The following is a 17,928-nucleotide window of genomic DNA, read 5'->3' as shown; positions in this document are numbered from 1 at the left end:
CCTTGGAGCCTTATAAAGTTTTCACTCATTAATTAGAAAGGCTTTATTCTGGGCTTCTTGATATGAAAATATTTGAAGCTAGAGTATATGAAGTTTTACCCAAATATTTCAAGGAAAAAGACACTATGGTAACTACTATTAAGTCAGGTTATAAGGTGGTGAAGTACTAGGTTATTGAAACAGTCATGCTGTGGCCTCTATTGTTATATTGTTATGTCCTGTTTTATCTCAATCTCCCCCTTATTGTTTCAAAAAAAATTATTTAGTCATTTCTTATGTTTGTCTTAATTAAAGAAAAAATTCAAAAAAATTAGGATATATAAATAGTAACTCTTTTCGATTTCCTATTAACTTGTTTTGAAGTCCTGTAGTACTCCCACGATCTTGTTTTGACTGATTAGACTCTGTTCCATTCTATATGATAGTATCAAGTTTGAAGACATAGGCAACTACTTTGAAGACAATAAGATTCACTAAGATACCCATTCTGGTTTGACTATTGTCTTCTTTGGAAGTCCTGTAATGTTTACAATGCCTAAGTTTTATTGGTCTTGTTCTCTACTGTTTTGTCCAACTTTATAATATCTAATGAGATAGACAATTCTTTTTAAGGAAACAAGGGACAACGTTGATAACCATTGTTGATAAACTTGTACTCTGTTCTACACCATGTGCTATGTCTATCCTTGGTATTGACTGACAGCTTTGTTTTGCCATATTTGACTGTATTCTTCCCCCCCCCCCAAAAAAGTAATAAGCACTAAGGAATAATAAAATCCAAAATGTGTAAATTTTGTTGTAAAAAAGAGAGGGAAAAAAAAAAAAAGAAAAAGAGCTCTAACGGATATAACAGCAAGTGTGTTTAGGGGTGTTAAATAGCTGACTATATCAATGTTTTTGGATCATTGAACACAGCTGTTTGCAGTCTCCCTGTTTGAATGTCCACCTTGTATTCTTTGATACTGTGATTTGAGGAACTATTTTCAAGATGATAATATGTAATCTACTAACAGGTGATTTCTTACTGTTATTTTGTTTGTTTGTTTTGTTTTGTTTTTTTGTAGTTCTGTATTACGTGTACCCTTACACTGCTTTGGTTTGTTTTGTGTTTTTCTCTTTTTCCTCTTAAATAAAAAAAAAAAAAAAAGAAAGAAAATGCTCCGCAAACAAGACGGGACCAAAGGCTGGGGGGAGGAGAACAGGAGGGAACCAGGAAAGCCCCGAGATGTGTGACCTGCGTGGACCAACTCTGCACACAGCGGTGGGACCCACAAAAACGTTTAAAAAGCGTAATTAGCAAGCTGCTCATTCTTACTACCTGTTTGGTTCACTTTTTCCCCTCCAAGAACTAAATGGTTTCCTTCACGGAATAATCTCGAGTTTGCCCAAGTCTAGCTTATTATTTCTGTGCTCCATAAGATAGGGAAGAGAAAAGAGGTGATATAATTTACTAGAAATAAGAATTTATTATGAAAACTTGGGGTCAAGTCCTGGTTCCACAACTTACTAATGTGCAAATGATTTATTTAATCTTCCAAGGCTTCAATTTTCCCATCTATAAAAGATAAATACTGGTGTAACAAGACACATGAGCCTGTGTGTACAAAGTAATTCACAGTAGGTTATTAACACGTTATTGAATTTTCACACATAAACCTATCATTCAGCTCTCAAGAACTACATCATTATGTATTTGCATATGTATTTGTTTGTGTGCACTAAGAGAAAAGCTTTAGATTTTAAGACACGGGGCTGTTTGGGAAAGGGGAAGAGAGTGATTAACTTTAATCAAATTAAGTGGAAGCAGCTGGGTATGTTTAAATACACTCTTACACAGAGAGGAGATTGACACAAACCATGTTCTGAAGCTCCCTGGCCAATGTTCTCCGATGATCTGGAGTCATACCTCACCTCTGGCTTTGCAAAGAAAGTCTCCTTTAATTAACTGAAGGTAATTAAGTTAATTTCCTCTTTTGTAAAGCCAACTGCATGTCTCGGGGTGGGAGGAAAAGTGCAGTTTCTTGGAATTTTATCCAGCAATTTATTCAAATGCTCTACCCTGAGCTATACCCCCAGCTCCATTCAGCAATTTATTTAACTGCTTATTTGGAAATCTTTAAAAGAGGTTTTAGGAAATGCTCTACTTTATGTCCTAAACATGCAATGAATAAGGCGAGGTAATCCTCGCAGGACCTTTTAAAATTGAATTGCATGGCTCCCGTAGCATTCAAACTCTGTCTAAGACTAAAACAGTCCAGGTTTGGACATGTTGCAGGTTCTACTTCAGTTAAGGTAATCAAAGCCTGAAAGATACTGTTTGTTTGTTTGTCTGTTTGTTTTCAAAGAAAGAAACAGACCTCTGGAAGAAACCAGACTAGTGCTTGGGGTATAAGTCTTAAAGATAAGGGGCCAGGCTGGAGCTTAGCAGTTGGTCAGTACAGGTGTGCATATGTCTGCATGTATGCATCAGTGTGTGTGTGTTTGTGTGTGTGTGTGTGTGTGAGAGAGAGAGAGAGAGAGAGAGAGAGAGATCATCGCATCTCTCCCAGGGCTCCAAGATGAGAAACAGCTTTTGGCTGTGTCTGGCAGAGGTGAAGCATGACCTATCATTACATGTTGTTATTAATCAAGCACAAGGACTGCTGAGCCCAATAGCTGCTGTTGCAAAACATGCCCAGGCTTGATTCTGAACTATTGCTTCTTTACTAAGCACCTGGTCTCTTAACTTGGACTGAGAACCTTGCAATTTCAGTTTGACTGGGTATTAGGGTTTAAGGGGCCTCGTCTCAGGCTTGGGACCATGGCTGTGTCTGTGCCCCTCCCCGCTCAGCACACAGACCCGGTTACCACCCCACAAGCAGCTCTCGAGTGATCCTTTGAACATAAACTCTCCTCCGACTGCCTTCATCAGAGTGGGCCATCTGTTTCCTGCGGGGCCATCAATTATACAACCACTCACCCTCTAGCCATCCAGAGTTTCCATACCACGCTGTACTTTATGCTGGCTCTGAGTAGTACCTTTCTTTTCCCTTGCTGGTTTGATGGAATGAAACAAAAGCAGAAGAAGAAACTGCAAATGTTTTCTCTTTGTCCTGTTGTCTTTGCATTTGACTGCCAGTAGCCTGGCTCTTTTTCATGTTTATTCAAGGGTGGGTCGCGGGCTTTGCCCATTTCTGCACTAAGCTCTTAGTGTGTTTCTTCCAAGTCTGAAGGAACATTTCATATGTATTTATTATTTGGATGACAGGAACAAGCATTTGCTTGACTGAGCTTGAGTGAGAATGGAAATTGAAAGACGCAGGGCTGCGTCTTGGAGCCTAAATGCTGCACAGGCTCAGGAGTGGACTGGAGTCGGAGGCTGGGTTCGGAAGCTGGGAACTCCTCCTGATAAAACTTCATTCCCCTTCTCCGTACAAACACACTGTTCTTTCTATCACTGTTCGATGCTTCTCCTTTGCCCCAGCTGCCATGGTAGAAACTGTTTCATGACCTCGCAGCTCCCCCAAGTAAAGCTCCACTGTTCTAAACCTTAGACTCAAATCCAAGGCCCTGGGTCAGTGACCAGTTGAACAAAGGTCATGTACTACGATGGCCAGTTCTGCTAAACCGTGTATTTAAGAGTAAGGTAGTTCTCAGAGAAGTAAGGTGATAACTATACACTGTGAGACCTTCCTAAATTTTAAAACCAAGACCATTACTATGCTAATATGTCATGAACAATTTTAATGGTCACTGTTGTACCTATGAAAGACCTTTTCTAACATCTAATAACTTTAAGCAAATAGCCATAAAAATTAGGATATTCCCTCCTAACTCAGAACCAAACGTGCATTCAGACAGGATGACTTCAAAGCAGGTTCGACTTTGATATTTTCACACAATAGCACGTATAACAAGTGCCGTTGATTTTAATGCTTATTCTCTGGCACACGGTCCGACTCTACTGCTTAAATGGCAGCATGTCTCACTGAATAGAATAAGCTAATTAAAAGGATCTTCAGGACTCATTATGAAGTGAATTTCGTATATCAACAAGGCTGTAGAAGCTTCCAGCAGAGCAGCCAAGCTTAAGCAACACCTGTGATAAGCAATGTGCCTGTCACTTTGGGCAAAACCTCGCAAGGAGCATTCTAAACCTCAGCCTTTTACAGAAAGGTGAATCGTTTCCTCAAAATAAAAAGCCAGCAAAACAGTGATGACACTGTGGGCAGCCCAGAGCCTTCCCTGGGAGGCCAGGCGGATGGTAAGGAGTGGGCAGAGGTAGGGCAATGGCTATTGGCTCACTTCTAGCTTAGCATCTGAGCTTATTGATCTCCAATCATCACAGCTGAATGTCTATCAAAGCTGGGTGCTTAAGGGAATGCAGAGAACATCAGAGATGAAAGGACCAGCCTCTTCCTGTGGCCTCTGCCTGCCCTCCTACACACCTGGCACCACGTACCTGTTCGGGTTGGACAGTCCTACCCAGGCCACGCTGGGCTGGATTCTGTTCTGGACCAGCCTTGAGCTGCTTGCTGCATCGCTGTCTGGTCACTCGTCCTTCCTCTCCTGACCTGTACCAGTCTGGTGCTGAGCTCTGTCCTGCCTTGGCCTACCCAGTCCTGTCCTGCATGGCTGCTCCCGGGAGGGCAGCTGCTGTCTCCTGCTGTGGTGCTGGCCAGGGATAGCCTGTCCATTCTAAATTTGTCCTTTGTTCCTGCTCTCTGAAAATGGATCTGGGCCCTGTCACACTTTGCTCCTGCTGACCACAGGCAGGACTATGGATGGAGGGTGCTGGAGAGAGGCTGAGGGAGGGGCCGGTTCCACTTCCTGAGTCTGGAGCCTTGGCTCTGTCAGTCTGGTCAGTCCAAGGTGTTGCAGCAGGTGGCTCTGTGAGTGCCGGTGGCCTCCCCAGCCTCAGCCCAGCGACAACACAGTGTCCCTCACGAGGCCTGGCAAAGCAGGAAGCCTGCCTACTTTGCTCAGGGTGCCTCAGGACCTTCATTCACCCAGAGGAGGTACCCGGGTTCTGGACCCCTACATTGTGGAGCCCCAGATCCCTTGTGGACCCCGACCAAGGCAGGATCTGCGTAACCTCTGCTTCTCTCCCCCACTGAGAAAACTGCCCTTCCCTGATGTGGCCAAGTTGATTTCTCCCTACTATCCTTAAAGCCAGGGTCAGGAAGGTGCCTGTGACACCCAGGCTTGGCTGCCGCTGTGCTCAGTGAGGGTGACAAGCCTTTGGCAGCCTGCAGGACCTGCATTTCCTCAGTGTATGCTCGCACTACACAGTGATGCACTTGCAGCAGAGCGTGGTATGTTGACCCTTTCTACTTCCCCTTCCCCTCTCTCCCTTTATCTCTCCCAAGTTTTAATGCTGTGAAACAGCCAAGCAAACAACAGATCATCACTTATTTACATAAGTAATAATACATTCTTCCTGTACTACAGACATATTCATATTTCACAAGCAGTAGCTCTTGAGGGCAATACTATAATGAAGCTTTACTGATACATCAATTATGGAGCATCAGAATACAGGGATGTGTAAGTAGGAATGGGCCATCTGGCCACCTCATTATACAGACACACTGAATGCTGTGACAAGCAGCAGGGCTGGGCGTGGCAGCATACACATGGAACCCCAGTACTCAGCAGGCTGAGGCAGAAACAGTCTCCCTGGCTCAAGGCTGGCCCAAACTACATAGGAAGACCTTGTCTCAAAAAAACTGAAAAACCAAAACCAAAATGAAATCTTCCTCCAAAACAAACCAGGAAAAGAAAACATTCCTAATACCTCCCAGTCACATATTTAAGACCAGTAGTGATATCTAAGTGTTATGGTTTGTGTCTAGGTGGCCCCCTAAGCCTCATGCAGCTGAATCTAGTGTTTGTGATTGGTTCATTGCTGTGATTGGCAGTGTGAGTGCTGCACCTGCCCAGGGGTGGAGCTGACATACAGTGTAAGGCAGGAAAGAGGCTTGTTTCTTCCTTTTTTCTGCCTTTTAGCTCTTGTCATGTGAGGCCACCATGAATGGCTGTCCCACAGCAATGCCACGCTGCCTGGGGGCCAGCTGCGTATGGACTGAAACCTCCAAAACTGTGAGAAATAAACCTTTCCTTCCTTCATGTTGGGTGTCAGGTATTTTGTCTCAGCAACTAAAGAAAAGTAACCAAGACCCTAAGCCTAGCAAATTAAAATGAAAAAAGCATGTGTGTAAGCCAAAAACATATGATTACACAAGGAATGTGGGAAGGAAATACAATACAAAGTCATGCTAATAAATCTGTTTCTGAATATACCCTGGACTATAGATTAGTTCTAGTTTATAGTATATAATAAGATATAATTTCTTCTTAAGACAGTCTTTCAATATCCTAGGTGTGTCGGATTTCCTTAGATGATATTTCTAAGAAGCCAGCTGGTAGTATATCATTAGATTCCCATCGTAGATGTGCCTGACACTTCTGCAACTTTACCATTGCTCATTTAGCTGAGCGCAATCCCTCCCCAGGAAGTTCCCCCAAAACCACACCGTCAGCACTTTTTCTCTACTTCTTTTCTCTTATATCAGGTGTCACTGCATAAGATTTCATCCTGGCCTCCTCTTCTGACTTAATTCCTTTTTTCTGTCTTCTTGGCTCAGTGAACAAATGAGACCACACAGCTGTGGATTAAGTAACAGCCCAGAGGGCAGCTTATAATGATCCCGCCAAGTGTCATGCATTTCCATTCAGCCCAACCTGAAAATGCCAAAACTCCAGCACCTCCTTTTGACACATTTTAGGAAGAGATAAAGTTTCTGTGTAAATATCTATTACTGAAGAACACTTACAAGTGGGGATCATGGTGGCTTAGAAATTCAGTGAGCCCCAAAACAAAGTCAACTTGTGTCTGGCCCTAAGGATGCAAATAGCACTAAATGTGCCCTGACCGCCATTCTTTCTGCTTCGGGGTGCGATCAGTCCAGCTGGACCTGAGGCCTGGTTAGAACTGCATCCTCTGCCACTTACAGCTCACACAGCCAAGTGCCACAGTCAATGAAATATTCAACAGAACCTGAGCGGGAGTGACATGTGACACCTCCAGGCTGGGCCCTCAGGACCTCAAAAGACTTTTTAAAAGCACACAAAAAACCCCTCCAACGCTTTGACTTTGGGAGTTGGGTATGAAAAGGGCGACAGGACAGTGCAGGTCAGCTCAGGTCCCCGAATGACTGTGGAACAGAGTCGCTGACCGTCATGCCAAGCTGACCTCAGATGCATTTCCCAGGAGAGAAAAACCTTGGGCTAAGAACACAGACGGCTCATTGCCGCCGTTAGATCTTTGTCTCAGCAGCGTAGCTTCTTCTAAACAATAGAAAGTTCATTTTAAAAGCATGTTTGGAGAAGCAAAAGGGAAGAAAGACACAGAGTCCTGACCACAGTCCCAGTGTCAGGCCCAGTGGAAGACAAGGGACACCATGGATTAACGCTGATTCCCAAGAGAAATGCACCCCGGGGATAAACACAGAGCAGGCACCTGCACCCTCAGCCCACACCCCAGAGTCAGTCTCCCCAAGCTCCCGGGACTCCGGCTCTTACCCCACACAGGTAGTGAGCCTGCCCACAGGAGACTGCCGTGGGCTGGCCTCATCTCCCGCCCGCTCCTCCTCTTTTCCAGTCCTGTCCATTCCCCTCCTCCAGCTGCAAGCGGGAGACGGCACTCGGGATTTAACACGGTTCCCTCTCCCCGGTGCACATTCGCTGGATGGTGGATCTCCAGCTTCACTTACCATCCAGCACAGCATCTCCATTACCCCCACCAAAATCTCTATGTGGAGCTCAGGACTGGCAAAGGGCGAGCTGTCAGTCCAATCTCATCTGTTGCCACATTTGAGAATAAAGTTTACCGGAATCCAGCTACACCCGCTGGCTGCTGTACTGTGCACACTGCTCTCTCAAGGCCTGGGCAGATTTGAGTAGCTGGGACCAAGGCCACAGGCAGAGGTGTTGTCAAAGCCAGACTTTTAACCAGAAATGAATGAGTAAGTGATGAGCCAAGTGATGTGCACCAGACTGTCACTCCTACTAAAATCTCCTACAAATAGACGGGAAAATGGAAACAAACTTTTGTAAATGGAGAAGGGAAGAAGGGGTGAACAGCATGGGAAAAGAAAGAATCAAGATGTATAATGAACGGGTCCACAATCCCTACGATGAATGTAATCGGTACATATTACAGATATGTACTAATAAAAATATGGAGTTAAACAGTTATGTTACATGTGTGCATTGGTGGTCTCACTGCTGTCTTTCGGGGTTTACCCTGATACCCAATAGTTTCCACTCGAGGCTCAGTCCCTCCACCTAGAGACTGCTGGCTGGCTCTGTTGGCCAGTGGACTAGGCAAATCTGATGTGACGCATGCCCCCAAATACCACAGGTCTCAGACAGAAGAGACGCTTGCTTTTCTACAGGCAGGCAGGTGGGAGCTACCTTGAGATCATCTGACTACTGGAGCCCCTCCTGCGGAGTGTGACGAGCTGCTTCCCCCACCACATCTGTGTCCCAGCCCAGGAAGAGGAAGGGGAAATGAGCCTTCCAGTTAAAGATCTGCATGGGAAGTTGGAGCCATTACTTCTTGGTCACTGGGAAATCCAGAATTTGAAGGCTGAAGACTGTCACTTTGGGGAGAGGCCCAACAGGTCAGGGTAAGGGTGACGATATTAGTTACCCCGGAGAAAACAGGCACAGACGACATGGGCTGGCCTGCATTTCCTGACATAACCTGTCTCGGGCTAATTTTCGAACGCAGTGTTTCTCCAACTGAAATCCTACGAGCCACTGCTCTGGGAAGAGTGACTGAGACTCTGGGACCTGAAGAGGCCTGCAGGCAGGTTCCTACCTATTCCCAGTCTGCCCCGTGTGTGGGAGCAACACGAAGGTCTCCGAGGTCCACCATAGAGGGGCACCTTCCACGTGTACAGTGTAGCTGTGGGTTCTTCAGGCTTCCCCGCACAGAGGATTTGCTTTTCTGGGATATCTGTTAGCAACCTAGGAAACATTCTGCAGAGTCTCAGCTTCTGACACAGAGTTTAATAAACGTTATTTCAGGATCGCAGTGTTTTAGTGTGGTGTTTAAACACTCATGGACGGCTAGCCAAGGGCTGTACTTGCCCGGGAACTGCATCTGCTCCCAGTCTCCATTCTCCGGGGTTCTGCACTTTCTGAGTATAACTCCGAATCTGTCTGTTAAACCCCAGCATCCTCAGAGCTTACTCAGATCTCACCTCTTCCCAGCACCGCAATTTCTGATGATGTTCCTTGTCCAGGAAACTCCTCTAGGCTTTATTGGTTCTAATATGCATAAATCAACTGAAGAAAGAACACATCTTTCTTAGGCACCTTCTTGTCTTCCGTGAAACTTTTAAGGTCTTGCATGCAAGCTGACACGCTTGATGTAAATCATCAAACTCCTTCACTGACATCCCACAGCTTGAGTAAAAGTCAAAACCCAGCAGGGCATGCCGGGGCACACCTATAATCTCAGTACCAGGAGGCTGAGACAGAAGACAGAAAGTTGGAGTCAAACCTGAGTCAAACCTTAGAGACTTATTAGACCTTATCTCAAAATAAAACATAGAAAGGCCTGCGGATGTAGCCCAGTATCAGGCCCTGGATTCAAACCCCAGCACACACACACACACACACAAAAAGAGCAAAACTCATCCTAGGGCAAGGGAAATAAAGGCTGGGCGTGATGGTGCACCCCTGTAATCCCAGCATTTGGGAGACTGAGGCAGGAGGATCGCCAAGAGTTTGAGGTCAGCCTGAGCTACACAGTGAGTTCAAGGCCAGTCTGAACGACATAGTGAGACCCTGTCTCAAAATACCAACAGATTAATTAATTAATATTAAAAAGGAAGATTTGGAATTAAGTACAAAAGGTCAGAAGCATGAGAAGCTGGACCAACTCATGGCCATCTTAATCAACTTGAGGAAGCACACTAGCCTTTAGCTAAGGCATTTTTAGGAACTGAGGCAGGACCAGGCATCTCAGAGTAGGTCAGGGGTGGCAGCACCACAGCAGGCAACAATCTGGGAAGAGCTGGAAGCTCAGCTGCCAAACCCCTACTTACTCATGCTGGCCCCAACGTATAGGAAGATGTCTGTGCAAGGTCCCTGTGGCCCCACTGGACTCAGATAGGTGTGAACTTTCTGTGTGCACTCAGACTCTGACTCTGGGCTGTGTGGGAAATGGCGCTGCAAATGCATGGCACCAACAGGGGGGCCTGGGCTGAGATTCTGCTTCGGGAACCGCAGGGGAAGGAGGTCCCAAAGGGCTCCACATACCCCCAACACCCAAAGTCAGATTGCTCTTTTCTAGATCTACTCTATTTTCCAAAAGGTCAATTTTGTGTTTTATGCAGGAGTTATATTTTACAAACAACTTTTTACAATTTTTTAAAGTAATAGCCTAAATTATTTAACCAGTAAACTTTAGTGCTAATGCTAGTAATTTACGGCAATTGCAAAGCACATTACATCATTTAAAACAAATAGGACCCAGTACTCTGAGGATCCCAGTAAGAAAAGCTCCTTGGCTGTGGGGAACAGGGGCACTAACCCCACATGTCCACACTTATGCTAAGGACACAGCACACTGGAACACTGGCTCCGGACCTTCTGTAGCTTATATTTTAAAACATGTCTGCCTTGGTTTCAACAGTAACAAAGCCAGAACAAGTATGTATGAGGTCCAAAGAAACTTAACATTCTCCTGGAAAGTGAAAATGGTTTTATTGTGCGTAATCCAAAATGTTTCCACAGCAGAGCTGCAGAAATGAGTGATCTGGCTGTAAAACAGTACCACAGATCTTCTCTATCAAGGGTTTAGAGAGCTAATGCCATGATAACCTGTTTGCAAAACAGTTATTAAAACTAAGAAAATTCCTCGTTTTATGGTCACATTCCCATCAGTATTCACCAAGAACACTTTTTTGGTGGTGGTGGTATCTTTGGTGGTGTTGGTCCTAGGGATTGAACCCAGGCTCTCCACCCTGAACTATGCCTGTAGTCCTTTCTTATATTTTGCGACAGGGTTGGATTTAAATCCATGAGCTTCCTGCTTCAGCCTCCCAGACTACTGGGAATACAGGTGTGTGATACCGTTTAAAATGCCTTCTTTGGCTGGGTATGGTAGTACACACCTGTAGTCCCACCACTCGAGGCTGAGGCAGGAGGACTGTCGTAAGTTGGAAGCCAGCCTGGACTACATAGTGACCTTAAGGCCAGCCTGAACTACATAGGTAAACCCTGTCTCAAAAAGACAATAAATAAATAAATACCCTCTTCACATATTCCATGCAGTCTATTGATATACCAAAATCCATTCAGCACTGATATACCAAAATTAAAATATTTAACAAAGGAGAGAAACTCACATGAACACATATACAGTGAGAAAACAAAAAGATATATCAAAAAGAGTGATTCCCTCTTCCTTCCTCCAGCCAGGTTTGGGACACTACTTACTGCTGTGCCCAGACATTAAAAATGAGCTAATTTGGTTCCTGTGAGCTCTCTTGATGGCCTGTTCTCCCTCGGAGAAATGTATTTCTTTTACTCCATTTAATATCTTTAATAAATGTAAAACCTCAGTACCTTGCGTACTTGTCTTGACCAGTTCTTTGCTCAGGACACCAAGAACCTGGAAAGCATCCCTGGGAAAAGCATCTCCGACCCCAGTAACACAGTTTTGGCGAGCCAGCCGGGAGGCCCCATCCTGCACAACGTGAATCACCCTGCAGATCCCCCACTCCAGATCTCTCTCCACCACCACGCTGCATCCTTCAGTTGATCCCGAAAGAGTCACAGCCCAACACGATACTGCCTGAATCTGGTATGAACTAAGAAACTGAGATCTAGGTACAGAACAGCAGTCTAAATATGACACTGCTCTGCAGTTTGATTTTTCTTTTGCAAAGGATAAAGCATTTAAGCTCCACTTAAACTGTCTGAGGAAAAGGACTATCCAAAGAAGAAAGCTACTCTGGAAGCCCTAAGATCTCTCTTCAAAAAGCAGCACTCCACTACTGCTCCAAGTGCAGGTTGGAGTCCAGTCCATGAGCTACAACATCTCAAGGTGGCCGGAGAGCGCATAATCCTGGGCAGGTAGGCCCTACAGCCCTTTCAGACACATGAAAACAGAGACTGTCACACCCTCAGCAACCCATAAACATTATGGAGATTTATGTCTCCTGGGAAATGAGGCAGGAGATCAGGGCATGGCTAGCTGGCATGGACATGTGGATGTGACCTGTCAGTCATAGAATTCTAGAACACAGGTACCCATGCTCTGCACTTGGGACTAATCAAAGAAAAGTCCCAATTCTTCTGGCATGAAATTAAGGAGGTTTCTGATAGGATGGCCTAGATCTGATGCCAGCCTGAGGACACAAAAACAGCCACCATTAGCTTCATTGCTACAATAAGCTTCCTCGGTGCCCATTCTGCAGAATGTGGTGTTTCTACTTTTAATTAGCCTGCAGTCACTCTTCAGAGCATACTTCTTTTCCCACACTTAATAAATATAAAACCTGGCCAAAAACTCATCGTAGGCCCCCAAAATGCAATCTGAGCAAGGCATTCAAGTTATACACATGGTTGAATACAATACGATATCATCTGTGTCTGCAGCAGCTCAAAACAGAAAGGATGTCCAATGTCGTGCACACGCCTGTAATCCCAGCACTCAGAAGGCAGAGGCAGGAGGATGGCCATGAGTTCAAGACCAGCTGAGGCTACATAGTGAGACTGTCTGAAAAAGGAGGAGGAGGAGGAGGAGGAGGAGATGATGAAAAGGAGGAGAAAGAAGAAAAAGGAAAAACAACCAAAGTAAGTGATGTACTCAGTCTAATACAGTAGTACCTCAGTTTACAAAGGCTTTTATTTGCAAACAATTTGGAATTGCAAACAATTCACAAATAGAAGCACTTGACAAAATTTTTGGTGTCATTTTCTGACTCTGCATTGAGTGACAAACATGACGGCAGCCATGGTTCCCACACAAACACGACCTTGGTCATCCTCTCCAGAATCGTGGAATGAATTAAGTTCATGAACCAAGATACCACTGTAAATACCACAAGAACCTCAGGAAGAATCCACCTTTGCCACCTGAAGTCTGCCACACCAAAGCTCTGTGACCCAGCGTGTCTATTTCTTGATCTAAGGCTCAATGTTTTCTATCTCTCATTGCTGCCCAGAAGCTATGGAAATTTCAGCTCGAGCCCCGTAGCCTGCTTCTCTTTTGCGATGACCTATTTCTTCCTTTTACATCTAGTCACAGAAATTGTCTTCAGTGGACATTGTTCGTAAGCACAGAATTTATGCATCATTTCTCATCATTACTGTGAGTCCTAGATAGAAATCTAATTATTCCATAGGAACTGCAAAAGATAAAGGAAAAAGAAAAAACCCACAAACCTTAGGCTGCAATGCTTTCTCTTACCGTTGGGTAAAATTTTGTAAAATCAACACCAAGGAGGAGCTGAAGAAACTGGAAAGTCTTGCAGTAAAGGGATTCATAGCTCTTGATAGCTGAGCAGAACTTTCTAACTCAGGACTGGTCCGTGACACTTCCACAATTTACTACTGAGAACACACACTATCTGTTTAAGCATCAAATTGCTTAAGGCTTTTCACACATGACTTTTTCCCATTAAAAGATAATCATGGAAACCTGGATGACGTTATGAATGGAAAATCCCCAGAAGTCCTGAAGTTAAAGCCACACGCGCCACCGAGACATGAATGCTTGGGTCTCCTGCACCCTGCAGTGGTGGTGGGCTCTGGCCCAGCTCCCAGCGGTCAGCGTGTGGAGATGACAGCAGAAGCTGTCACTTCATTGTCTGTATCATAAACCTGACATCAACCCCAAAGAAACCCACCTGTTCGGAGCCAAGCCTGGGTAGCAGTTTTCTCCCTGGTCCTCCAGGGGATATCTTTGAACTGACTCAGTGTTTCCCAGATCCAAGCATTTGGATAGGGGATCTGGTTCACCATGTTTAATACACAGCCCAGAGAGCTGGCTATACTTTAAAAACCAAGCAAAACAAATCCTGGTAAATTCAATGGGGTCAAAAAACATTCTTCTAGAATACAATTGAATTTTTCAACTGTTTCATATCTTATGTACAAACAATACAATGTTATGTTTGCAACCTACAGATCGGTCTAAAACATCCAGTAAGGGCTTAGGATCCTAATGCTAAATACTCTTGAATAAGTAACATTTCAGAGACAAAAACATTGGTAATGGTAGAATGTCCTAAAAGAATCTATTTCATTAAAACATACTAACCTTATCAAATAAATTTCAGTATCTTTTGAAAGAGAAAATAGCTATTACAACTGATATGTAAAAGTGCCAATTGATTGACTGTCTAGTAGCTTAAGAAATGTTTTTAATCCTTAAGACCACAATTTCAATATTGGCAGCAGTTCCAAAGTATATTTACGCCCTCTGGTAAAACAACAAAATAACAATTTTCAAGACAGAAAGGGCTTTTAAGACCAACTAGACAAATCCCTTTGTTTTGAAAAGATGTTTAAAAGAAGAAAAGGCCCAAATAAACAGGATGACTGCTAAAGTCACAGAGCTACATGATAGTACAGCCAGGCTGATGGCACTCAGATGTCCCAAGCACCTGGGGCTGGAGATTTAGCTCAGTGGAATAAGCATCTGCCTGGCAAGCACAAGGTTGTGAGTTTGATCCCCGGTATCAAAAAAAAGAATCTGTTCAAGATGTCCCAAGCAGCTGTCTAATCCCACCTGATGTCAGAGGTCACCCACATCCACATCTGGTTAGAGACCAGAGACCAGATGTTAGATCAGCCAACTCACCTGCAGGCTTCTACCTGCGTTTCATGGGTACCTCATGAAACAAATATGTATCTGCTGAGACACAAAACCGTCTCCTGGCTTAGAGTTTGCTATGAGACAGTACAAGCATCATTTAACTGAAGTGAATAAAAAATAAATTCTTTTTTTTTAAAAGCACTAATCCCTTAGGGCTGGGAAGGTGGCACTGCCTAACGTTTAGTAGACAAACTGGTCCAGAATTACTTGGAGATCAAAGCATCAACGTCTTTTGTGTGGTGCAAGTTACAGTCCCAACACAGCCAGCTGCTCTCTTTTGGGTAGAGCACTGAACCCAGGTTTACAGAATACAATGCACCACTTGTAAGCACGAGGGGTAGAGACACAGGAAAGTATCAAACAAGATCCATTCAACAACACTAAGTTTAGCATTTTGGGATTTAAGATACCCATATGCTTTGTCTCTGTGGGTTTAAAAAAGCATACTGGATTCTTAAGCCTCTCCGCAGAATACACTTGACTTGTGCATTTCAAACATAGTTTATGGGAGGACTGAAATGCTGTATCAGGAGGACAAAATCTTCTCACTGGGGATTCTCAATCTAAGTAGCCGAAATCTCAGTTAAGAAAGGTACAGCCAGGCAAGAGATTTTTCTGTTTGGATGTGGTTCACCAGGCACCAGAGTTGCTTGAAGCAGAGTCGTGGCACACAGAGAGGCAGCAGGAGCCCCCAGTGGCCTCGGAGCACTCAGCCAGAGTGCTGACCCTGAGACCTGGTGCAGGCCAGGCCTCGGCCAGGGTGACTCAGTGAGCACCGGCTTTCTTACCTTATGACTAAATGTGTTCAGAACAGTTCTGCCACTAAACACAGCCATGTCAATAAACTGGGTTCCTTCCCCCAACCCACAAAACAGAGAATTATCCACCTACCATGGAAGAAGAACAGTATATGTTTCAGAGTTTTTTAATGCTTTTATGAAGCACACTCATAATCTCAAAAAACACCAATTACAACGGGGAAGCTTATTTGAGATGCTACTAAAGACAAGTCCTTGCAAGCATTTCATAGTAGTCAGGCCACAAACCACTTCTTTTTTTCCTAGCTGCTTTCAAAGGCATCAGGACTCTGAATGATTATAGGACGAAAATGCATAAAATAAATTACATTAAATAATACTCATCTTGAGCCACAGGACGTTTTCTATCAAGCGGGAAGACCACACAGACAGGAAGATCTCGGAATGAAAAATGTCCCTCCAGCAAGGTAAATTGATTAGCAGAAAATGGTTTAGTAGCTTGAGCTGAACCTCCTAAAAGGTAAAGATAATGTTCTGGTTTCTTCACAGTAAGATTTCAGAGCTCCATATAAACAGGCAAAGTAAAGGGCTTGCTTTGGGGGTTGGGGGTGCACATCACCTGAGGGGGAAAAAACATCCTGCCTCTCAGGAGTGCGGATTGCTGACTTAAAACCCTGCAAATCACAAACTCCTCGAGCTTGCAGTGACTCACTGGAGCTGGGCTCTCACTGCTGTACCCTATTATTAGCCTGCAGAGCCCCATCTTCTCTCCCCGTCAGGGCAGGTGGTGCGATGGCTCCCTGCACAGCGCCAGGAGCGGCATGAGGACAGACTAGCAGCTGGCGGCCGTGCAGGCAGGAGAAGGCCACGCTGAGGCCGCGGGCTCCTTCCCAGCAGCTCGAACTGCCACGCAGCAGGCTGCAGGGAAAGCAATCACTGCTTGTGTTTAAACGCGTGCGGTGCAGGGTCCCCAGGGCCGGGGATGCCTGTGACCCTAGAATGCAACTCGGTCCGTAAAAGTACAATTCTTAAAGAGCCTCTCTCCCCAAAGACTTGAAATCCACCATGCTACATTTTCAGGAGTTTTCCCGGATTGAAGTCAGGGTTTTGCCCAGTCCTGTCCCACCCCAGAGCCTGCAGCCTGGGCGGGAAGGCGCGGGCGCCTGCACCCAGCAGAGCAGGGTAGAGGCTGCGCGCGGGCCCGGGCACCCGGGGTGCGCTGGGTGCGGGAGACGCGAGTGAGTTAGAGCCATCCCTGGCTTCCGATCCACGGGGACCATCCCAGGGTCTCCGAAAGCCGCTACACGGCCCCAGCCGGCCTGGAGGGGAGGGCTCGGCCTCCTATCCCAGCCTCCCCGCCCTGGTGGGCACCGCGCCTGCCTCTCCTTAGGGACCGGTAACCAAACAGCCTTCCTCCGCTTTCAAAGGCTTGGGGAAAGCATTTAAAAATTCATTTAAATATTCCCTGCATGGATCCAAACGGGGACGCTGGAGGGGAAAAAATGAGGGAAAAAAACCAGAGCAAGGAAACTCCCAAAGAAATAGGAAGTGAAACTGCAGGGCGATCTCCGCTTACTTTTCACACTGCAGAGCTCAGAGATCCACGTTCTAACAATCTGAAAGTAATCTAACCGGCGGGCAGGCTCGGAGGCCAGGCTCTGCGCTCGGCACGCGTGTGCGCGCACACACACACACACACAGAGCGCACACACACAGAGCGCACACGCGTGACTCATCGTCGCAAGCCCACGCGAGTTTCTCTCCCCTCCTTAATTCGGGGAGGGCTCTTAGTGCAGGCGGGTCGCCGGCCCTCACCCCGCTTGGACCCACGAAGTGGACCCCGACGCGGGGCCCACGCCGCACCCCGCCCCGCCCCCGTTACCTGCGCCCGGGCTCCCGGGGTCGCGGGCAGCCGCAGCCCCCTGCGCGCCAGCATCTCGTGGGGTCTCCGCAGGTCAGCTAGGAGCCTGCGGGCCCGAGGGCGTGTCCACCGGAGCGCTCCCCGAGGCCGCGCCCTCCCGCTCGGGTCCGCCCCCTGCACTCGTGGGTGGGGACCGCGCCCGGGACGGGGCTGCTGGCCGCGGCGGGAAGGCTGAGACGGGAGGGTCTCTGCAGGCTCCACGCGTTGCACCGGCAGCACCCGGGCCGCAGGTGTGCAAGTGGCCCGACTGGCTCCGGGAAACCTCTCCGGCGGTAGAACCGGCTTCTCCTTTGAAACGGGTTTTAGCTGGGAGAGCTACAGAACCGGAACTGGATCTTCCCAACAAAGGGAAAGCTGACGGTTTT

The 17,928-nt window shown here is 46.1% G+C and overlaps 1 protein-coding gene across 2 annotated transcripts in view; it reads right to left on the bottom strand.

Moving 5' to 3' along the window:
- Mcub (mitochondrial calcium uniporter dominant negative subunit beta) overlaps positions 1–17,654 on the bottom strand; it is a 96,751-nt gene extending 79,097 nt beyond the window's left edge. For both annotated transcript variants that reach the window (XM_063260622.1, XM_063260621.1), the window contains exon 1: positions 17,525–17,654. In XM_063260622.1, coding sequence (XP_063116692.1) covers positions 17,525–17,578 — 54 coding nt within the window. In that variant the 5' untranslated portion in view covers positions 17,579–17,654. The remainder of the gene's footprint in view (positions 1–17,524) is intronic.
- Positions 17,655–17,928: the final 274 nt, after the last annotated feature.

Source organism: Cavia porcellus, unplaced genomic scaffold (genome assembly GCF_034190915.1).
Source record: "Cavia porcellus strain 051 isolate PalLab524CR breed Dunkin Hartley unplaced genomic scaffold, mCavPor4.1 scaffold_14, whole genome shotgun sequence".
Taxonomy (NCBI): domain Eukaryota; kingdom Metazoa; phylum Chordata; class Mammalia; order Rodentia; family Caviidae; genus Cavia; species Cavia porcellus.
This window is presented reverse-complemented; position numbering and strand designations above follow the sequence as displayed.